This window comes from Pollachius pollachius (genome assembly GCF_949987615.1).
Source record: "Pollachius pollachius genome assembly, chromosome: 19".
Taxonomy (NCBI): domain Eukaryota; kingdom Metazoa; phylum Chordata; class Actinopteri; order Gadiformes; family Gadidae; genus Pollachius; species Pollachius pollachius.
Window position 1 is genome coordinate 16,907,474 of NC_136952.1, and position 23,727 is coordinate 16,931,200.

At 41.1% G+C, this 23,727-nt stretch overlaps 2 protein-coding genes across 3 annotated transcripts; one reads left to right on the forward strand and one right to left on the reverse strand.

Moving 5' to 3' along the window:
* The first annotated feature begins 4,641 nt into the window (after positions 1 to 4,641).
* On the forward strand, positions 4,642 to 14,085 carry fkbp10b (FKBP prolyl isomerase 10b). The gene is made up of 10 exons (XM_079756375.1): positions 4,642 to 4,953; positions 5,524 to 5,669; positions 6,329 to 6,518; positions 6,753 to 6,898; positions 7,677 to 7,866; positions 9,823 to 9,968; positions 10,405 to 10,594; positions 11,201 to 11,343; positions 11,555 to 11,718; positions 13,286 to 14,085. Exons 1-10 carry the CDS (start codon positions 4,760 to 4,762, stop codon positions 13,478 to 13,480), a joined length of 1,704 nt encoding a protein of 567 aa, XP_079612501.1. The 5' UTR covers positions 4,642 to 4,759; the 3' UTR covers positions 13,481 to 14,085.
* Positions 14,086 to 14,563: 478 nt separating this feature from the next.
* Positions 14,564 to 22,521, reverse strand: LOC307089900 (cytosolic 5'-nucleotidase 3-like). 2 transcript variants are annotated; one of them, XM_079756377.1, is made up of 10 exons: positions 22,373 to 22,521; positions 21,199 to 21,276; positions 20,644 to 20,742; positions 20,032 to 20,101; positions 19,359 to 19,405; positions 18,510 to 18,595; positions 17,488 to 17,577; positions 17,111 to 17,273; positions 15,965 to 16,165; positions 14,564 to 15,420 (listed from the first exon to the last, which is right to left on the reverse strand). In XM_079756377.1, the coding sequence occupies exons 1-10, from the start codon at positions 22,373 to 22,375 to the stop codon at positions 15,301 to 15,303; spliced, it is 957 nt and encodes a 318-aa protein (XP_079612503.1). In that variant the 5' UTR covers positions 22,376 to 22,521; the 3' UTR covers positions 14,564 to 15,300. The 2 variants fall into 2 exon arrangements, with proteins under 2 accessions (XP_079612503.1, XP_079612502.1); XM_079756376.1 differs by having other exon boundaries at positions 21,193 to 21,276.
* Positions 22,522 to 23,727: the final 1,206 nt, after the last annotated feature.

A 23,727-nucleotide genomic window follows, 5' to 3' on the forward strand; every position in this document is an offset into this window, starting at 1 on the left:
TTTCACAAAACCCTTTAATTAGTTAATTAATTAGTATCGCGTGCTTAGATATTTGATAAAGTCACGTTGTTATTTGTAATCGCCCAATATAAGAATAAATACATAGGAGTAATGCTTTCAAGTGTTTCGTTTTATTTGAATAACGTTTCATGATTTAGCATAATGTCTGTTTCGAATGCCTATTTTTAACCATTCTGAATTTTCTTAACCACTACCTTTTTCCCGCCTCTCCTTCTAGATCTGGGGGTGGGTGATCCACTGGTCATCCCCCTGCTCTCCTCTCCAGCTGTGATCTCTCTGAGGAATCTATCCTCAGTCTAACACGTCTTCCATTGACCTCATCCCCACCTTTTATTCCTACCTTGGACCTTACATTATCCCGTAACCCTACCTTAACCTAAATCCTACCTTCAAATACAGCTAATTTACCTTACGTAACCTTAACTTTAACCTTACCTATAATCTTAACTTTAACCTCACCTTAACATTTAACCTGAAATCTAACCTTAACTTTGACTTCACTTTAACCTTACCCTATCTCACCTTACTTCACATTACAATTCTTCCTCCCACCTCTCCTATCTCCTACAGAGAATATAATTAACTTAGTCAGAACATCATTAACTGTCATAATTTTCTCTCCTTCTCTGTTAAAACCTAACTTTCAGCACTGGCCAAAGGTTCAAAAATACATTCCGGTTATATGCTGTATATCAGGGAAACACTTTCTTTTTTTCAACTCACCATTGTCAAAATGTGTCTATTAACAGCCTTTCGTAATCTTCAACTGGTGTGTGTTCCAGAAAACCCACATACTCCAGTTGAATTTGTCTTACCCCTGAATGCTCAATATGTTTAAAGCACACAAAATGTGTCTTCTCCCTGCTCTGCCGGCTGTTACAATTCCCTACACCTTTATAATGACTTTAGGTGATCAGGATTTAGTAAGTAGCCTTTGCTTGTCCAACTAGGTAATTGTTTATGCAGTATCTCAATCTGATATATACACCAGTCAGCTCTTCATATATTACAAACATTCATATCTCATTCACTAATGAATGTATACTTATTCCTGTAAAGATTGAAAAGGATGTCTGCAGAGTCTAGTTTTTCAGAAATAGTTTTGTGTGTAGTTTAACACTGACCATTAATCCAGCTTGTTTGACAACTCTCTTGGCTAGTGACCATTATTTTGGCTAGGTTGAGTTTTGCACATACACACAGAATGCCTTCCAAAACCAGTGTGCAGTATATATTATCTAGCCAAGCTAAGTATATGTATACAATATAAACAGTACTTACATATACGTAATGCAAGTCTCAAATTCTGCAGTTAGTGTATCAATTAATACTCAATGTTGAATCTTTCTTATAGCTAATTATTCTACAGTAAAATATTAACATTTACTAATTGTTTTAATTTCACTTGCTAAATAGTTTCTCTACCATATTTACTAAAATACTATTATTTTCCAAAGCATGCCTCAAGCTTTTAGGATAAGGATCATTTGAAATGTACAAATGCCATTTCTCAAGCCAAATATTCCCATGGTTTGACAGTCAGTTTTGGGATACTGGCTGAAAGTGGTACGTATGTATTATCTGGTGGCTGTGTAAGGCTATTACATTGCCATTGGAAAGGTGCTAAAGAGTTGGAAAACTACTTAACAGTCAGAGTTGTTTTTACAAAGGGTGTCCTGTTTTGTAAAACCACCATGGTACATCCCAAAAATAACTAATTAAACTAAAACAATTTTCATAAAACAATTGTCATTAATAAACCAGTGTGGAGCTGGTTTCACTGTCACATCTTTCCTGGTTAAGGCCGGTGATGATCCACAGCCCTGTATGCCTGTCCTGACTTAGCCCCTTGGATTTCTTTTAAATGTAATTTTGAGGGAAAACCTGTAACGACTCCCTTTTCTGTCATTTTTACAAAAACAAATGTTCAAATGTACTTTGTCCATGCTTTCTCTGGATATAGCGGCCCATAATTTATTTGTAAAGATATAGCAGAAGGAAGTTGTGGCAAAATATTAATAACATACAACACAAAGAGCACTTAAGCGATTTAAGAATAGCTTACCATATACTGTAAAATATGCTGACATTTTGCCTATTTGTACAGAGATAGACCGGTCTGTACAATAAACCAGTGTCATGCTGGTTTTCCAAAGCAGAAAATATGGAGGAATTAACCAAATACGCAATTTAACATACAAGTGACCTAGATGACACAATCTCACGGAAAATTGTGCACCTTTTCTATAGCCACCATCTTCCTTGGATAATATAAGCATAGCCAACTCAAATTGGTTAACTATTCCATTTCCAAATAGTGATCCAAATGAACACAACTAATCTAGTCATGATGTCATTCCCAAACTCATTTATTTGTGTGTCTAAATGGTAATATATGTAATGAGCTCTAATGTTAAAATGAAAGACGACTAGACAGAAAGGTAGGTACGGTTGTTAAGGAATGTTAATGTGTTTATAAATTACCATTTACAAATTATCTGTAAAATAAAGTTAAGAATGACTCCTAGATGTAGGATTTTTTTTAATCTTATTTTCTGAGTTTGTTTTCTTTGGCATTTAACATATGGAATAGCTCTAAAACAAATGATTGATGTGAATCTGTAATTACATCATTAACCTAAATGACGGAAGTTAGTGAGAATGTTCAGAAGTAACAGAAAAATAAAATCCAAAAAAATATCAAACTTGTCTTTCTCTAGTTTTTTCTTAATTATGTAAAGGTATACCTGGTAAATGTTTTTGTTTTTTTTACTATTTATAATTTGGTGGCTGGGGATATATGTGACTGTAGAACACACGTTGCTTTAGGCCTGAACAGCACCCCCATCCCACAGAGAGGTGGTATATTACCTGTTACAGCTGTTGCGTTTACCAAACTCTTCAGTAGATAAACTAAAGTTATAACTGTTCATTCGTTCACTTCAGTAAACGTTTATGGGTAGCTTAGTAGGCCTACTTCTACTTGTATATTACTGGAATGCATCTCGAAGTCACAGTTATCTCTAAGTCTAAACAGCCTATATCTCTAAATCAAATTTCCATTTAGGAGAGATCCAGCTCTGTTTACTGCCAATGACCCCTTCCCTCCCCCTCCCACTGCAAATCAAACATCACGCAGGAAGGTGAAACCTAATTGTTTAAACGTGGCCGGCCTGGCCTAATGTTGCATTATAAAACAAAGAACAAACGAGAAAATGCATTTACCGCAGACAATGCGGTGACTGCTGTAGTGCAAAGTGAGGTTGAATATATGTTTTAGCAAAGCTACGTAATTTAAGACAAAGAAATGTTAATTTGTTAAAATCAAGTGAAGGGATTTGAACAAAGTCAAAATGGAGTAGGCTAAACAATGTAAACATGCACACCATTTAAGAAATGTTGGAAACAAATAAAGTGAAGAGTTGAACAAATAGCTAATGTGATCAAGTTTGAATACATTTGAGATAAAATATAGAATAGCTTATCTGTTCTGATAGTGTGTGTGTGTGTGTGTGTGTGTGTGTGTGTGTGTGTGCGTGTGTGTGTGTGTGTGTGCGCGCGCGCGCTAAAATTGGAAAAGTGTGTTATTGACCTTATTCCTTCACATCTAGTAAATCGAAGTTGTATTAAAGGAGTCTAAACTTTCACATGGCATATCGTTTGTGGAGATAGCCTGACGTGAAAAAGATCGTTTAAGCATTGTTGTTAGCAATCAGCTTCTACCGGGAGTAAACCGCTATGAGGCAAGCACCTAGCAACGGGAGTCCCCACAGACACACGCCAGATATATAACAATACTATCCAAACAATAAATAATTTTAGAAACATTGCTCCGCGACGTCCGCAATGGTTAGCTTTTGTGATAACCACCTTGGAGCTAGAGCGGGGACATCATCACGCTCTAGCTCCAACTGAAAATATACTAAGCGGGTATGAAATTAAACTGTGATTCTGAAAAAAGTATAAATTATTACTATTTTATCTTAAAATAATTGAAGACATAAGTGTGATGATTTGTTTGAACGAAGGTGAACGGTTAGAATTTGACCAAGTTAGGATGTCTTTAAGTAGTTTAAGTGTCAGAGAATTTACACATTGACATTTGACTTCCATTGTAAAAAAATATGTTTTAAAAGTAGAATATCTTAAAAGTTTATATTTATAGATATATTTACAATTTTAATATATTATACTTTTAAAACATTATTTCTCACAATGGATATGTGTGTGTGTGTATATATATAAAGGAGGGAAGGAGTGGAAGGAGTAGCCTAGGGTCCCAAAGTTTGTAGAGAATAATAAAGGAGGAAAGAGAGAAAGAATAAAAGCTAAGAAGAACATAGGTGAGCGCTGCATGCAGCGCTCACCTAATCAATGCTGGCCAAGCATAGGGTTTGTTTACCGAGGAGGTGTGTGGAGCAGCGGACGCCTGCAGTCGGCCGCTGAGCTCTGCAGCGACGCTCTCCGACACTCTGCAGGCTGCAGGCAGCATCCCGCAGACTGTCCACGTCTACAACATTCCTCCAGCCCCTCAGCCCGACCCACCGCTCCCCCTCCAGCCCGACTCACTGCTCCCCCTTTAGCCCGACCCACTGCTCCTCCGCACAGTCTGCAGCCGACTTTCCCGAGGTGCCTGCGTAGTTATCCGGCACTGCCCCCCACGCCATCGATGCAACTCTAAACTCATTTAAATTTAGTAGGTTTTGTTTTAAATTTGGTTTTATATTTATATTGCAACATGTTCGCCGTGTGCGTTTTGATTTTGGTGCTCAATGCGATGTTTTGCGTGGAGTGCAACCCCAGTCCCGTCGGAGATGTAGTCGTGGAGAGGTATTCAACGCCGGCGGCGTGTCCCAGAGAGGTGAAGAATGGAGATCATGTTCGGTATCACTACAACGTGACTCTGCTCGACGGGAAAACGTTCGACTCAAGGTAAGTCAACCGGTGGTTCACCATGTAGAGTGCGTACCGTTAAGGCCCAGTCCTTACCGCAGCGACCCGGGTATCGATTCCTGCCCGTGGTCCTCTGCTGCGTGCCTTTCCCCCCTCTCTCTCTCTCCCTCTCTCTCTCTTATACCTTCCTGTCTTTCTTTACAATGAAAGGATAAAACCTTAAATCTTAAAAAGGTAAGGCAACGTGCCATGCAGCATGGGCCTTTGTAACGTGGTGTTTAATGAAGTAGGCTATATATCTGGCCCATTCCTAAAGTTTACCCTAATGTTACCATATAGGATGTAATGCAAACTCATGGTAAAGCGATGTGCGAGAGATGAAAGATGGGGCTGCGATTTGATTCTATTACCTTTATTTGCCTTTAATTGCAGTATTTGACTAACTGTAGCCCGGGGGCATGGTTTGCTTATGTGGCACTCCAGGACATCACTTTTTTTCCATTTGTATTTTGAAAAAAAAAAATAGGAGGAGGTGGAACTTGGATCTTTACAGAAGTGGGCTACACACGGTCCTTTTTATTTATATATTCCTTTCCTGCCACTTCACAGCCATCAAAAAGGAGAACCTAAGGTTGGACTGATCGGGGAAGGCCGTCTGATCGCAGGCATCGAGAAGGGGATCGTTGGCATGTGCATCAACGAGCGCAGGAAAGTCACCGTCCCTTCACACCTGGCCTATGGCGCTGCCGGTGCAGGTAACCCGGTCGCTAACGTGACTTATTCATCAGGCTTCCTTCATCCCCACATAAATTGTTGTCATTCAATAAATAAAAATATTAAAAAACATTGACGTTTAAAGGGGAAGTGTAGTGTAGTATTTATTTATTATTAATTGACATGTATTTATTTATACGTCACTAATTCATCATTCTTCCTTCATCCCCATAAATTATGTTCTTATTCAATAAATACAAATATTTCAAACTTGGAAGAAGTTTAAAGGGGTAGTGTGAAGTATTTATTTATTTTATTTTGTTTTCCTTTATTATACCCAGAGAGCCTTCTCAGATGAAATATGTATTTAACGGAAGTTCTCTGACTTGATTAAACATGGCAAAAGTTTGCAAAGACAACAATTATATAATAAATAATAAAAACGCTTTTCAGTAAAAACCGACACTGGAATTGTGTTTGATTTAGTGGCATCTAGTGGCGAGGTTGCAAATAGCAACTAACTGAAATCCCCCCCCCCCCCTTCCCCTCAATAATGGTGGGGGGGGGAATTCATCCCCTCATATATATATAACATTACATTTATTCCATGCTAGAAACCACTTAAATCTGCATACTCACATTAGTCTCTATTATTCTCACATTAGTGGCTTGGATTGAATATGAACGTTTTTTCTTGTAGGTGATGTGGTACCTCCAGATGCCACCCTGGTGTTTGACCTTCATCTGTTGGACCTGTGGAACAACGCTGACATGGTGGTCACCAAAACCATCTCCACCCCCAAAGACTGCCGGCGCTCCATCATGCGCACCGACTTTGCTCGCTACCACTTCAACGGCACGCTGCTCGACGGCACACTCTTTGACTCCAGGTGAACTCACGCGCTGGCATATATTACATACTATTTGATGACTTTAGCTGTTTTACATATTCTCAAAAACATAATTACTAATCAAACTTATTAAACTTTAACCTCACATTATGTGAAAAATGCCAATGTCAAGTAAAACATCTTCTCTGTGTGTCTCAGACTGTGTTAACAGGTCTTTGGTCCAGCGTAGTGTGAAGTGTGTTTTACTTTGCGCTTGTATGAGCCCCACCTCAGCTACGCCCGCGAGCAGACCCACGACTCCCTGGTGGGCGAGGGCTGGCTGATCAAGGGCCTGGATGAGGGCCTGCTGGGCATGTGTGTGGGAGAGATCCGCACCATCGTCATCCCCCCCTTCAAAGGCTACGGAGAGAAGGGACTGGGTAGGTTCATGAGGAGGGGCTGTGTTTGGTCGGATCCCTCAAATGTCCGTAGCGTATATTTAGGGCCTTTAGCAGACGCTTTTATGATAAGCAACTTACAATAAGTACATTTCTCAGAATAAGGAGAAACAATATATCGCTGTCGGTAAAGTAAGGATGTTCATAGAAACAAGTGCCTAGCACCAACAATCGATAGGTTAACCAATTCCCTGTATGCAACAAAGATAGCTAGGATAAGATGCCACACATTAAGTACTATTTTAAAGTGCCAGGACGTAAAACATGCAATAAGTGCACACATTAATTTCCAGGACGAACACCATACAATAAGTGTACGTACATTAAGTGCCAGGACGCACAACAATAAGTGCCTAGGAGGGGTGGGAGGGGGTGGTCAGTGTAACCTGTAGGCATTCTGGAGCACGTGTCCTAACCCGTGCCTGCTCCTTTATGAAATGGACCTGAATTCACTGCTTTGGAGCCAATCATTGCTGCAAAGTAAATGTTTTATTTTGTCGGAGGGTAGAGAGACAGTCAACATAGGGGAGAGAGAGGGGGGTGATGAGGAGTAGAGTAATGTGATGATGAACATATTGAATTCAAATATGCAACATCGTTATTAACCCTTATATAAGTAGTATATAACAGTCAGTGTTAAAGTATTTAGAGAATTACTTAAGCGACGAAAGAATACATACATAAGTATGTATTCTTTCAGCAGTGTTGTCACGTAAATAATAAAAAACAATGTGGATGTCCTCGCCGTTGGTGTTACCAGGCCAGGAGGTGCCGTCCCAGGCCACCCTGATCTATAGCATCCTGCTGGTGGACATCCACAATGCCAAGGACAACATCACGGTTGAGAACCAGGTGGTTCCTGAGTCCTGCATGCGCAAGTCGGTGGTCGGAGACTACATGCGCTACCACTACAACGGAACCTTCCTGAATGGGGTCACCTTCGACACCAGGTACACTGTCAACATGGCTTTAGATATACCACTATGAAACCAGGTACACTGGCCGTCATGGCTTTAGATATACCACTATGAAACCAGGTACAAAGGTCGTCATGGCTTTAGATATACCACTTTGAAGCCAGGTACACTGGTCGTCATGGCTTTAGATCTACCACTTTGAAGCCAGGTACACTGGTCGCCATGGCTTTAAACATACCACTGTGAATTTTAACATGTATAGGCTAGCGGTCTTCCTCTAGGTCACCTTAACCCTGAGTAACATTAACCCTAACCCCTCTCTGCTCCAAACCTCTTCATACTTTACGAAAAATGTATGTAAATAAATCACTTCTAAATAAAGAAGTGACTTAGAATGAACACATCAGCCAAATCTTCTCTACATCCTGCCAGCAATCAATAAATCAAATGCCCTGACAAAATAAAAGAACATGTAGGGTTATCTGTAGATGTTGCAGGCTTGTAATAAGCCTGTCCAATCATTTGGCCCGACTTGAATGAATGGATGGCATCCCTGTCTATCCTGCAGAGCAGCCCGGCTGCCTGTTGTCACGTGTTTTAGTACAAGGTACTTAATTGTTTAGCATCTACAGTAGCTGCTATCGCTGCTTTACACGGGGAATGGGTTAGCCTAGCGATTGTAATACTTGCACTTGGTTCTATGAACGTCTTTACTGTACCGACAGCGATATATTGTTTCACTTCTTATGACAAATGTACTTATTGTAACAAATGCACTTATTGTAAGTCGCTTTGGATAAAAGCGTCTGCTAAATGCCCTAAATGTAAATGTAAATGTGTTTTAAGGGAGTGGCTTTGGAGGAGGCCTGAAAGGCGGGGGGGAGTTTATATTATATTCAAAATGGATTTTACTCTTTACTTTTTATTCTAAAAATAGCGTACTCTATCTTTAAGAGGTTGGTTTGCTTCCTTTTGGATTTAGTTACTTTTATAAATGGGGTATTATTATTATTCTGGTTCTTTTACCTCCATGGCAGTTACATTCCTTGTTATTCTGTGAGAAATGCTGAAGTACAAAATCCAAGTCATTAATAGGTAAAGCCCTAATAAATTAGGTTTATATAGCGCTTTTCAAAAACTCAAAGACGCTTTACAATGAGTGGTTGTAAAACAGACAACATGCAGACAGCACAAGCACCCAGGGCTGGATGGGGGAAGGGGGGTTAAGAGAATGCGGTAGAGAATAGATGGGTCTAGAGACGGGATTTGTAAACGGAAGGGTTTCTGATGTCTCGGGGGAGGGTATTCCGAAGGTGATGAGGCCGCCTGAGGTGGATCTGAGGGACAGTCCGAGAGGGGTAGGGAGAGAGGAGGTCAGATAGGGGGAACCAGTAAGTGAAGGGCTTTGTAGGACCAGGGTTTTGAAGTTTATTCGGTGGGAAACAGGAAGTCAGTGGAGGTCCTTAGGGACAGGGGTGATGTTGTGGTGCCAGGGTTTGGTGTGAGTTGCATTCTGGACCAGTTGGAGTTTATTGATGAAGTTGGCAATGATGCCGGCATAGAGGAGTGAGTTGTAGTCCAGACGGGAGGATGTGAAGGCGTGGATCAGTGTCTCAGCAGCAGAGCGTGTGAGGGAGGGCCTGAAGGTGGTAGAAAGCAGTTTTAACGACTTATTGGATATGAGGTTCGAGGGAGTGGGCTGGATCCAGGATCACACAGAGGTTGCGTGCCTGGGAGGAAGGGAAAACAGTAGTGCTATCAGTGGTGAGAGGGGGGTTGTTGATTCTGCTGATGTTGGACTGGGAGGCATTTAGGAGCAGTTCAGTTTTGTCACTGTTGATTTTGAGGAAATTGAGCTGCATCCAGTTTTTTGTATTGTATGTGCAAATCTGATCCTTAAACCAAAATGGGGCAGTCAACAGACAGTTTTCCTTTTATTTAGCTTCTCATTTGTGTCCCTCTTGCTTATCACTGTTAAACTGTGTGCAGCTACCAGAGGAACACCACCTACAACACCTACATCGGCATGGGCTACGTCATTACTGGCATGGACCAGGGGCTCCTCGACGTGTGTGTGGGCGAGACCAGGAGGGTCATCATCCCCCCACACCTCGCGTACGGCGAACAAGGAGCCGGTGAGTCCTGCACAGAAGACCATCCAAGCACTGTCTTTGAACTCTTTAGCCCTAAAGCATGGGTACCTCTATGATCTACTATTAGCAAAAGCATTTCTAAGCTTTAGGGTCTTTTGCTTAGCATTGTTAGCGGTAGTATTGTTAGTCTTTAGCTGTAGTTATGTCGGCTTTGGTGTTCATTGCCTTTAGCCTTACCATTCTTAGCTTGAGTTATCTTAGCCTTTTTTTCCTTTAGCATCCTTGGCTTTAGCATTGTAAGCTTTAGGGTTTCAAGCCTTCGCCTTCTTAGTCAAGGCATACTTCATCTGTATATTCGCATTAACTTCGTCATCTTCAACGATGACTGCCACATCATTACACTGATGCCACCATTGCCCTAATGCCCGGCCATTGAAATAACAATCCTTGCTCTTGTGGTGGTGGGGGTTCTCTCCAGGCAAGGACATCCCCGGCTCTGCCGTGCTGGTCTTTGACGTGGACATCATCGACTTCCACAACCCCAAGGACAACATCACCGTGGAGATCATCTCCAAGCCAGAGATTTGCAACGAGACCAGCGACGCGGACGACCTCATCCACTACCACTACAACTGCTCCCTCATGGACGGCACCCTGCTGTTCGCCTCGTAAGTCCCTGCACCGCGCTCGGTACACCGACCCTGTCCCCACCTCTTTAAATTCAGTTTAAATTCAATATTTAGCTGTGAAGCCCAAAGCCTACAGCCGTTCCGGGAAAGTCAAAGTATGGACAAAGTAAAGTTGGACAAAGTATTGTGTAGTGTAGCAAAGGTTTATAGAGTCATTACGATTTTAATTATGCGTCCTAATCGTCTTTTCTATTTATTTATTTTTCCTTTATTTAACAAGGTGAAGTCCCATTGAGATATTGAAATCTCTTTTACAAGGGAGTCCTGGCATCTTAGTCGTAGCTGTATTACAAAACACTCAGTATGTTCTCTTAAAGTATTCGGTAAAACAATTCTGAAGTATAGATAAAGGGCAGCAAGCCAAAGAAGGCGAATTGACTCTCAGCCCAAAGGTACCAATGGTTCAATCCCCAATGTCCACCTTGGTTCGGCATCCTAGAGCAAGACGCACCCAAGCCCTACCTGCTCCCTAACGACCGCTATGGGTATTCACTGGAAATACCTTTGGACACATCTCCTAAGTAACTGGCCTCTCCATGCCTATATGAGGAGATCAAAAGCTTATTTTCTTCCCTTGTCCAACAGAGGGAACTACGAGAACCACCAGGAGGCGCTGCTGGGAGCCGACAAGGTGATCGACGGCCTGGACCAGGGCCTGAGGGGCATGTGTGTCGGGGAGAAGAGGGTGGTCACCGTACCCCCTCACCTTGGACATGGAGAGAAAGGAGGTGAGACCAAACTTTCTGAACTGCAGTTCCTGACTAATGGGTGCAAATTGCAGTCCTGCTTTTTGTTTACCAAAATAAACCATGTTTTGACTGTTAACTGTTAAGAAATGAAACAAGAAGATGACTTCTGATCTGTTTCTGTCTCTCTCTGTCTCTCTCTCTGTATCTCTCTCTGTCTCTCTGTCTGTCTCTGTCTCTCGCTCTCTGTCAGCCACCGGAGTGCCTGGCAGCGCGGTGTTGGTGTTTGAGTTGGAGCTGATAAATCTGGCGAAGGGTGTCCCCCCCGGCTACCTCTTCGTCTGGCTGGGAGAAAGCCCCAAGGAGCTGTTTGACTCCCTGGACATGAACAAGAACAAGGAGGTGCCTGAGGAGGAGGTGAGTGAATCCATCTCTGTCTGATGATAGCGTTGTTTTCCTTGAGTGGGTGAATGTGAGCCTCCCCTTAGAGTAGGTAAGGACAGCCGAGCCCCCCCCCCCCCCCCCCCCCCAAAAAAAAAAAATATATTCCCGTCAGCCTGACCTAACACGCCTCTTCAGTAAATGCCATCTTTTGTCTGTTCTAGACAATGATGACTTTCAATAACTAATCAAATGTAAATGTTTTTTAATATTGTATTTGAAGACATTTTATTTCCACAACTTTTTTATAAGTGCATTCATAAACGATTCTTTGCAACAGCAAATAATTTCCAACTTCATGCAGGCCTAATTGAGGCTACTTTTAAAATCACTGAACATCAGTAGGCCTATCCACAAGTCAACAAAACAAAGCTACAACCGACGACACCCGACGGCTGAAATCGGCGCTGTGTGTCTGGGCCTTACGCGCACATTTGAAGGAGTTGCATATCGTCTCGAAAGAAATCAGCACAATGGACAGCTCTCGGATCAATGAACGACAACGACATGTTATGAAATCGAACAGATTCACATATTTTCATCAAATTTGTTAATGATTTCAGCCACATAAAACCACAGATTTAAACCACAAACAAAATGCGCCATACTCACATCATTTGCACTACGAGCAGCATCAACCCTATGGCCCAACCAATTTGGTAATTCAAGACACAACTTTGACCGTCAATTTAATCGTCCATATCAGTGATAACAATAAGGCCTCGCTTTTGATGGCAGAGGTGTTCGATGCGGGGCTGCACTGCAGAGAGAAATAAACGCAAGTCGTCCTCCACCTGCAGCCTTGATCTGTATTTGTTTTTAATCAGGGTCAGTGCGGAAAACCCACACTCAAACAAGTAGGTTGAGGTGAAGGGGATTAGGACATTCATAGCATTTTTGGAGATCTGGGGGAACTCGCTCTCCACAGAACCAGAAATGCATTCAGGATCATATTTCCTACGTTTTTTCTCCTCCCTTAATGCTGACTTCTGGTGACTTGGGACAAGGAAACGATGCATTTTAAAACTAATACAAGCACGCACAATTACCGATATCAATAGAGCTGCATACAGATGTGTATCTTTTCTTTGCGTGTTGTGTGTCGCGCCTCCCCTGTGGCTCTTTGGCGCCCCCAGGGAAGGCGCGCCTCACCTTTTGAAAATCGCTGGACTAAACCATCTGGATCTGATCGTTGCTATAACCGTAGGTAAACATTTGTCCATATAAAGTAATGACAGTTCACCTGTCTTGAGATGACGCAAAAGTTACCATGGACGAGTTGGCGAATATGTAGATACAAGGACAAGCCATTTAGTGGAGATTGTTACCTAGAGGTAGTCTAACTTGGGATGGTCAGCTCCCGTGGGAATTGAACCGTAAACCCTGGCAGTGTTAATGTTGTGCTCAACAAGTTAATTCATTCAGGATTTATACCAGACATTCAGGGGCAAATCACATCACTCACATATTCCTGGGAATGCATGCGGTTATCGGAAAACAAGGAAGCCCCTTTTCACATGGTCCTTATGGTTTTCTATTTCAGTTCGGAGAGTTCATCAAGCTGCAGGTGGCAGAGGGCAAAGGTCGCATGAAGCCTGGCATGGACCCAGAGGAGATCATCGCCGACATGTTCAAGAACCAGGACAGGAACCACGACGGGCTGATCACCCCCGACGAGCTGAAGCTGAAGGTGGAGGAGGACCAGGAGCGAGAGGCCGCCCAACACACAGAGCTGTGATGCGTGGAAACAGACAACAAATATACCGAAAAGTGTAACAAAAAGATCGGAAAGAACAAACAGAAGAAAGATCGGAAAAAACAATCAAACAGAAGATATATCAGAAAGAACAAGCAAACAGAAGATGTATCAGAAAGAACAAGCATACAGAAGTAAGATCGCAAAGAACAAGCAAACAGAAGAAAGATCAGAAACAACAAGCAAACAGAAGAAAGATCGCAAAGAAAAAGCAAACAGAAGAAATATCAGAAAGAACAAGCAAACAGAAGAAATATCAGAAAGAACAAACGGACGGACAATGAAATGTGAGCATCCTCTCTCAGGGACAAAGCCAAACACCTTTGAAACATTTTATGACTGACTTTTACTTCAAGATTATCCATTTAGCATCATTAAAGCAACACATTTGAAAGTTTTCTTTTTAATAACGAGAGAAAATATTTAAAATAATTATTTTGGAAACTTTTTTTATTTCTGTGTTTATGTGATTGGTTGTGTTTGAAACAGAGTTTTAAGTAAGTGCATTGACTTAAATTAATCTACCGAACAAGCCCCTATTGTTATCGTCCGTGACGTTTGTAATGTTAAAATGTTTTTAAGAAAAATGGCGTAGTCTCTTTTTATTTTAATTTATGATCTATACTCTCCACTGTCCGATAACTGCCAGTATCTTTGAAGATATCGAATTATGTTACGTTTAGTCCACAGGCTAACATTATGATTCTTGAGAGATAAGAGTGACTTAATGCTTCCCATAACATCCCAGCTCACACAAGATTGGATTTAAACTTTTTCTTTATCATAGAAGCTTCTAATGGAGAATACAGATAAGCAATACTTTCATATTACGGATCCCAAATTATACTACAAGCAGAATTGTAAAATAATATAATATCCCTAGAAATTAGTAATTGATTTGACAGTTAAAAGATGAAAATAGGCCTACATTACCATTTTAGTTTTGTTTCCAGTCTTTGCTGTCAAAGTATTTTAAATCAACACACTACTCACACCCTAGTCAGCTGAATGTTTAAAAATAAAAATGTCAAACTGTCATTCGTATTGAACACACAGGCAAAAAAATTCCTTTACCATTTTAATCCTTGCCCTGTGAAATGCCCTCCTGGATTCCCGTAATCCAGGAGAGGGCATTAATTTGCAAGTATACAATGTAAACAATGAATATTTTTGAGTGCCTCCCATGTTGTTTAACTGCATTGGGTGCAGTATATACTGTAAACAGGCTGCTGGCACTAACCTTCTCAGGTAGAGGTAGCATTGAGTAACACCTTGCATGGTCAAACATGCAATAATTTAAAATTCTCTTACACCCAAGATAACAGCACCCATCACTTTGGTTACTATCATACATTGAAATCATGCACATAAAATAAAACCCATTTACCACAAAGCAGACCTTTTTTCAACAAAAGTGATAGAGACCTCGTGCAGACTACAAATATTTTGAAAAATATTTACAAAATAAAAGCTTATTCATATTTATGTGCTGCACAAAAAGCATCAACACAAACCTTGTGTTAAAAATAAAAGTTCTGTTGTCACTAGATAGAATCTGAGACAGCTGTCGGTCACCTGAGATGTACACTACTAACCAGACGTACAGTACACATGTGAACACTCCCAATAGTCACCATGATCTGGTCTGAGGTACCCGACGAGATGCCACGCTGATTCGACGTGTGTTTACAGCATAAATATTGTCCATCCATCGGCAAGTGAAGTGAAACAGATCCATGTGTCATGTGACAAGTGTGTCTTGCACTGTAAACAGGTAGTTGTATTTCCCATATGTTGCATGGTCACTTGGCATCTTTCCCAGAGGTGATGAACTTCAGCACAGCATTGGGTACCTCCATCGTCTCGTCCTTAACCAGAACAATGTCGAAAGCCTCCACGTACGACTCTGTCCTCTCCTCGACCTAAACAAAACCCAACAAACACATGGTTTGAACAGTGGTCCTGAGCCACTGTGGAGGAAGCAAACTAGGGAAGGGGCTCATCAACATGCTGCAAATGATGGATCATATAGTTTGGTCTTTTTTGAGAGAAAAACAGAAAAAATGGTTTAATCCAAAATTGTCCGTTTTTTTGAAAATAATCAAGGGCCATATCGCCAGCTCTACAGACATTGACATCAGACACCAGGTACAACACACACACACGTCATGCGTGTGTTAAAACACACATTTGTTTGTGTTTGCATAGTCTACTTTAAACACTGACTAAAGTAGCCAGTTTGAGTCAGGGTAAGGCGTCCAAATGTTTGTTGAAATATAATTTCTTTAACGGTTTTACATTGCATTTAGAAAGCTAGGGCCCAGTAAGAGGCCTTCCTGCTGCAGATTAGAAAACCCACACAGGGTGTCACAGCACAAGTAAAACGGTACTAGCACAAACAATAAAAATACGCAAAAACCATAGGCCAATATTGTAATAGTGTGGGTTCTTCTCCTTGAGCCAGACCTGGTCGTTGAGGAAGCCCATGGTGAGCAGGTTGTGGGGCCGGGCCACCCCGTCGGCCATGGCCAGGTCCCCCAGGGAGTCCCCCAGCAGCAGCACGTTGGGCCGCTCCCGGAGCTCTGGGAGGGGGGCGGCGTGCAGCAGAGCCCCCTCACGCTTGTTGAAGGTGTGGATCAGAGGACCTTTGAAGCCCCGCAGAACACCCTGAGCCCCCGGGAAAGAGATGGTATATCTTAGGAGATGCATGAACAAAAGGTGCATAGCTAGTGTAATAGATTTGAGAGTTGACAGAGAGGGAAGGAATGGACATGTAGCATTTCAGAGGTCACCTACACTCTACAGCCCTCCGACGCACTTATTGTATGTTGTACGTCCCGACACTTAAAAATAATACTTATTCAATTAGTACGTTGTGTAGCATCTTATCCTAGCTATCTTTGTTGTATACAGGAATGGGTTATCCAGCGATTGTTTGTGCTTGGCACCTGGTTCTATGAACATCCTTACTGTACCGACAGCAATATATTGTTTCTCTTCTTCTGACAAATGTACGTGTTGTAAGTAGCTTTGGATGAAGCGTCTGCTAAATGCCCTAAATGTGAGTGCATACAATAAGTACATTCTGACAAATGTACCTATTGTAAGTTGCTTGGATAAAAGCATCTGCTAAAGGCCCTAAATGTTTATGTAAATCTAGCACAGATCGGTATCAAACCTGGGGCGCTTCAGGGCTTATCCCCTGCATGGTTTGTTTTGTTTGGAAGATTTTCTTAATGTTCAATTGATCAGTTCACACTAAAGAAATACTTTTAATATTTAGGATATTGTATCTAAAGCAACCAAATAGAGCCCAAAGAGCACAGTGGAGGGTGGGGCATTTTGCTTACGGATGCCTACATTTTAGGCTTTGTGAACATTTTGGGATTGAACCCAGTGCCTTCCTGCTAGTCCAACACCTTCGCCCACTACACAATACAAATCCTCCCAGGCTCTTCCACATGAAAATACTGTAAGACTCACGCACCGTGGGTCAAAATAATACATCAATCATATTCAATAATACGCATTACAAATAATTTACAAGGGGGGGTTATGCCTCAAATAAAAACCACACATGCGGGCCCGAAGGGGGTGTGGCCCTCATCTTACGTTGCCGTAAAAGTCCATGTAGTTGGAGATGACGTGGACATTGGGGTGGAACACCTGGCTCTGACGGACCACCTCCTCCAAAATGTCCCCCACTCCCGCCGAGAAGATGAGCAGAGGGACCTGGAGCTCAGCCAGGCGGTCAAAGAACACCTCGTAGCCCTCCCTGGAGACACACACACACACACACACACACACAAACACACACCACCTGTCACTTTCTTAACTTTGATGGAGACATTTAATCTCCTTTTTGAGGGATGAAGGAAGTTTATCATATAGGATAGATCCTTGTTTTGTTTCATAGATGATGTACTGAAGGGAATTGTTAAACTGTATGTCCATGCGTGTGGGTGTTTGTGTGTATGTGTTTCAAGTACCTGAGAATAACACCAGACTCCTGGACCGCTTGGGCCAGCATGTCTCTCTGGATCTTCTGCTGGATCAACAGGTGATGGACCTTTGTCCACCTGGAGAGGGGAAGAGGAGGACACGGTTTACATTTCTGACAGGTACATCTATGTAGTATGGTCAACTTTGAGAGGGTTTACCCATAGATTTCAACCAGCAGCCCAGCTGAGGTGTGTTTTAGGTGCAAGCATACACGATGTTGATGTGCACGGTACTGATTTGCATGTGCGCAGTACTGATGTACACTTGCATGGTACTGATGTACACGTGCATGGTATTCAGCTGTTTCAGTCTGCGATTTGTAGCCATCGAATGTGGGTTTCATAATACTGTTTATCTGTGATAAACAATCACATATGTAGCCTGCTGTCTATTATAAAGTCACTTGTTGTGTTTCTACCATATATTGCTATTAGGGGCGGAATGGTTCATAAAATTCAATCTATAACTTTAGTTGAAGGATTTCTTTGCGTACCTTTTTGACAGAAATCTGTGAGGCAAATTAACTGAACGATACATACACGCTGCAAACCATGACTAGCAAACCCAACATTTCAAAGTTTTTACTTGAAATGTTCCTGTACCGACAGTGATATATTTTTGTTTCTCTTTCTTCTGACAAATGTAATTATTGTACGTCGCTTATGATAAAAGCGGCTGATAAATGCCCTAAATGTAATTGAAATGTTCCAACCTAATTACTAACTTATTTATGCTTTCTAAATTTAGTCTAAAGCAATTCATGAGCCACCATGCCACCATCAGTATCATCATGCGTTTGTTATTCTTCTTAAGCAGAACACCATTTAATGTATTTTTCTACAGTATTTCTACAGTAAGGCAATAATCACTATCAAACATGGTGCAGTAGGGGGCTATGATCAATTTGGTAATAACATGTAAAAGCCTGTCATTTCAAACACTTTCAAACGCACACAAATGTATGCATTGAAAATCAACGGATACTGGTTCTGATTGATCGGTTTCCTACCATTCCACCATGAGTGGTATTTTTTGCTCCGAGGTCAAGCTGGGGTCGATCTCTATGGGGTAGTAGATGTTCAACAGCTTCCTCATCTGGACGCAGGGGGGTAAACACAACATTAGAAACGTGCTAGTAGAAGTATATGACGCTGCTATTGCAGCAGCTATAAAAACACTGTGGGCCCTCACAAGGAAAATATATACTATGATATTTAATGAGAGAAATAAAGTCTTGCAGGACAAGGTTGAGACTGCTGTATGTGATAAACCTGCAGATAACAGATCATAATCCATGTTCAAGAGAAAACTGAATACTGAGAATACTGAGAATACTGCATTTGTCATTTTAACTGGTGGTCTTTCAGTTATGTGTGAAGCAAGAAATCAATATGAAGAGCTTTTTGATGCTCCGCCTCTTTCCGTAGGTTTTAAACCTGTAGATTATCCATTTTATGTTTGGTTAATCTTCTGTTTTACCTTTTATTTGGTGGTCACGCAAGAACACCAAAGCATACCTGCCTGTCTCACATAAAGTTTCTATCTTCTTCAGTTTTGTCATAAGCATAGATTGGTATGATCTATAATCAACAAGTTTATTCAACTTTGAGGTCCAGATGTTTGTGGTTATCTATGTTTCTGTGGAAAAAAAGGTATATAAGTCGTTGTCTGATTATATGGGTCACGTGACATGTCAACCCTTAGTGCTCATCAGAGAAGATAAGGTTGTCCTTAACACACACAGTATCACACTGCCTAAATATTTGCATGGTGATGTCATTTTCCATCACATTGGTTTCTGATAGTTACTTATTTAAATGATAGTACTGCATGCATAGGCCTCACAAATAGTGCTTACATTGCAGGCGCAGTCTTCATCGATGAGAAGTCTGTGGTCCAGGATATCTGGGAGGTACACAGAGACATCACAGGGTTTCTACAGGTTTCAACAAGTTCAATTTAAGACTTTTAAGACCATTGTGAATGCAATTTTGCACCTATTTCACCTCCATACTTGCAAAAAAAGTTATATGAAGGATATGAAGGAAAATCAATGTCCCAGAATTACTTGCAAAGTAAATAAATGTATTCACAGTCTAAAGAACATGACTACACAGAACTTTTTGTACAGTTGTAAGAGTACAATATGCGATACTTCATTAAACAAAAACGTAGATCTACGAGAGACATTATAGACGACATTAAATGTCTGTGGTTAGGGTCAGGGTTAATTTAACTGTTATAGTCGGCCGCTCTATGTCTGGACGGTCAGATAAATCGTAAAAAGCTGTGAGAACAAGTAACCAGATGTCTTAAACAAGCCCCAGCCCAAATGTTCCATCAATAGTAATGTGGCTTATTATAATTACACAAACTAGGTGTTTTAAGGTTGTCTTGGTGGTGTAACACCACCTGCAGGGGCCCTAAACATTATACTTTTGTATCAAAGAGCGTGATCGAATCCTGCTCGTGATAAAAAAATAAAATAAAAATAATAATTAATATCAATTATCTCACTGTGGTCTACTCACTGTGGGTGGTGGGGACTCTCTTCCCGTGGTGGGCAAACCTGCTGAGGGTCATGTCAAAGTCTGAGATCACCTGAGGGGCACAGGGGTCATTACAGGTCTACACTGGTTCAAAATGTCATCACAGCTTGTAACGTGCGATGGTGCAGGTCAAGTATAGCATTAGCTCCAGTAGAAGGTAGGCAACAAGTAGGAGTAACAACCGGTACTTTTATCATATAACTGGGACCATATTACGCCAGGTCTCCACGTAGCTATTTCAAATCAAATATACACAATTTTAGATACATAAGTCCAAGATCCTTACCTACACCGACTCGTTACACCTTGTGGAGCTACATTTTATAAACCTGTATATTTTATAAACAAGCTACAGGACAAGCACTGGTTTGAAAGACATCATCGTTAGAGTACAGAACAGGTTTCAATGACATCAACGTTCCAGTACAGCACTGGTTTCAATAAGATTCTTGTTGAACCCAGAAACGACAGAAAATGTCAGCTTGTCCACCTTCAATACAATACCGTGCATAAATTTACAGTACGGCAACAGTAAAGGGAATACTGGGATTGGTGGTTTAACTGTTTACTGAAAGCACACGCAGGCCTGTGTACCTGGAGGGTCCCTGGTCCGGCGTGTTGCATGGCTCGCAAGGTGTTCTCCACCTTGTTCCTCTGCCTCATCAGCACGGAGACCTTGGACAACTCTGGCACCTGTAGAGAAAGAGGGCAGAGTGGTGAGGTGGTGAGGTGCCGAAGGTTATTGGGTTTCAGCCCCGATGTCCGCACAGTCAAGCTACTGGCTCTCCCTCAGCAAGAGGGACATGGCTTAAACCAGACTAAACCTTACTGTTGGGGTTAGGAATATGTATAGACCGGGGAAGAGTTCAAACATGTAGAGTTCAATTATTAAAGTGCTTTTAAAGGCCAATGCTTTTTTTTCCACACACAAATAATTTAACAATTTTGCTAATTGTTGAAAAACTAATATAGTATAGTATAGAGCAGGCAAAGGGAAAAGAGGAAGAGTATAGTTTAAACCAAACCAATACTCCTCGCTTAACATCTATGTTAGCTAGTTATAAACATGATGCCCTCTACTTCAAACATAGTGTCAGTAGAATAGATTGGAAAGTATAAAGACAGAATGGGAATGAAACCCACAGCCACCTCAGTCCTGGTGGTCCACTGATGCCAGATTGCCAGGGCGGTCCGCACTGGGATGTTTATCCACTGGACGGGATATGTCTGGGGAGAGGAGTCGACCAAAATACATGACAAAGACAGATATTGATGAAAACCTGGTTTGATCCTTTGAGGAATCGTCATTTCGGGCTTGGTTTACCTCGTAGAGTGTTCAACACGTGGTTTATTCAGGGTCACAAGGTAAGCAAGCTTGCACTCTGTAGGTGGTTCATGAAGCATCTCCAGAACACAGGTAAGAAAACAGTTTATATTGGAGGTGGGCGAAGCCACACCTACAGGTTTTTATTTACCAGGTGAACCTTCGCTCTGTCTTGGCTTTGGCGGAAATGGCAAAGAGGCCATGTTTCTATTGTTTAACTTATCTACAAACTCATAAAACCTTACTGCTATATGGTGTTTACTATCTGGAGAACAAAACATTCATAACTGTTGTTAGCTTGAAACATGCCATCAGAAAGAAGCATATGTAGTAGGCTGAATATATTTTGATTTGTATGGTAGTGTTGATTGATGCAAAAAACGGTTTACAAGCTATTGTTTTGGGTCAAAGGTATTTATTTGATGTGTTTATTTTGGTCATGGGCCATTCTCGGTATCTCCCTGTTTTGTGTATCATTGTGACTTCGTTTTCTAACAGTTTACAGGATTCTATGGTCTAAAACAGTACATGATTAATCTATCATCCTGTGATCAGTGTGTTTTGGTGAGCCGGCGACCAATTGCTCTGGTCTGCATCCGGTCTGTAGGGGGCGCAGTGTGTTTGCTCTTCAGATCAACTCATGTTATGGAGAAGAGACACAGCGTCGTCTGAGTATTCATTCATTTAATGATCATTTCACCCCTTTTACAGGGTTGCTACACATAGACTAAAATAATTGACATCAATATCTTGGATGAGCTCAGAATTCGTTCACCATTGGTTAGTTCACTTTTACACAACTTGGTGCAACAGTACAACTGTACTGACAGCGATATATATTGTTTCACTTCTTATGACAAATGTACTTATTGTAAGTCGCTTTGGATAAAAGCGTCTGCTAAATGCCCTAAATGTAAATGTAAGTACAATAACAACTGGTAGGGAATCTCCATCTCGTTGTAACTACATGGTAGTCTGGTGGATAGCTAAATAACTTACCATTTTGAAAGTGTAATGAGTCAGATACGTATTTGTAGCCTTCCGGTGAAAACGACCAGGATAATACCGAGCATATGAGGCGATTTCCAAAATGACATTTGTCCAAGTTGTCGCATTACAATGCTGTAGTGAAAACTCTCTGTTGACAAAAGCAAATCCATACAGATGGACCAGCAGATCTCGTCATTACATCATCTCGCGAGAATTCATATATTTGGAAATCCATTGAGGTGGGATGGGGTTACATAGGGTCTAACAGCACGTTGTAACATATCATATACACATATATATATAAATATATATATATATATATATATATATATATATATATATATATATATATATATATATATAACGGCTACATATACATTATAACTAGTTTATAACGTTATATTGCAAAGATTTTTGTGCTTCGTATGGATGCTCAAACGAAAGGAATCAATTGATATTACTGAAGGTATCCAGATTCCATAAACCAAGGCAGCATCAAGTTGCCGAAGTCCACACACTTCAGCTCCAGCGAGATAGTACAATAAATAAGTTGTGCAAGGTGGTTCTGCTCTAGGGTGATTAAACATTCATGTCATTATTGGGCGCCCAATAAAACAATGTTCACATGAGATGAAGTTTAGGTTTCTCTTCTTGCTGCAATTCGCAGAGAAAATGTATGTATGTTTCAATGACTTATGAAAACACGCCTGATGTATGTCAGAAACCAACCCGCTGAAGATTGCTTAAAAATAAAGAAATCTTCAGCCCATTTTGACTTGGAAAAGTCCTCAATCTAGTCAGTTTTTATATATCTATGGACAGTATATATATATATATATATATATATATATATATAACATGGGTAAATGTCTGTAATGCGCATGATTCCCACCATTCAATGATGAATAAACAGTTGAACATTAGTCAATCGGAAAGAAAATAGTTAATGTCCTTCCTCATAGCTCTTCATTATTATGTAGTCCTGTTGTCTGTCAGTTCCTCAGTTGGGAGTTCTTTCTGTAGATGGTATGTTTCTTGTGACTTAAACGTCCCTATTAACACACATAGCAACCAATCAACATGCATTTAGAATGATGTTTTTCCAAGTATGACGTCACAATTTGTTCCTAGCAATATCTTGTGTTGCGCAGAGAAAATATATAAGGTGTTGGACATTACGTGCAATAGCAAGAGAGAGAGCAGCTTTTTTGAAAAGAGAGATATTTGCAAATCAACTTTTCGACGTTGTTGTAGTGAGAACATGGACGGTGAGTTCCCAGCTCCGCAGAGCAGTATATTTTTGGTGTACCGCTGTGAATGCTTCGGGTCTTCCGAGAGCTCTTCGGCTCAACACCGCCACCCTC

Excerpts from the sequence above, each read along its gene's own strand:
- fkbp10b (XM_079756375.1), top strand. The coding sequence starts at position 4,760 with ATGTTCGCCGTGTGCGTTTTGATTTTGGTGCTCAATGCGATGTTTTGC. Across the intron at positions 5,670-6,328 it reads CTATGGCGCTGCCGGTGCAG|GTGATGTGGTACCTCCAGAT; the intron begins GTAACCCGGTCG and ends TTTTTCTTGTAG. Across the intron at positions 6,899-7,676 it reads CTACGGAGAGAAGGGACTGG|GCCAGGAGGTGCCGTCCCAG; the intron begins GTAGGTTCATGA and ends TGGTGTTACCAG.
- LOC307089900 (XM_079756376.1), bottom strand. Across the intron at positions 17,274-17,487 it reads GAGTCTGGTGTTATTCTCAG|GGAGGGCTACGAGGTGTTCT; the intron begins GTACTTGAAACA and ends GTGTGTCTCCAG. Across the intron at positions 15,421-15,964 it reads TGGGCTTCCTCAACGACCAG|GTCGAGGAGAGGACAGAGTC; the intron begins GTCTGGCTCAAG and ends GGTTTTGTTTAG.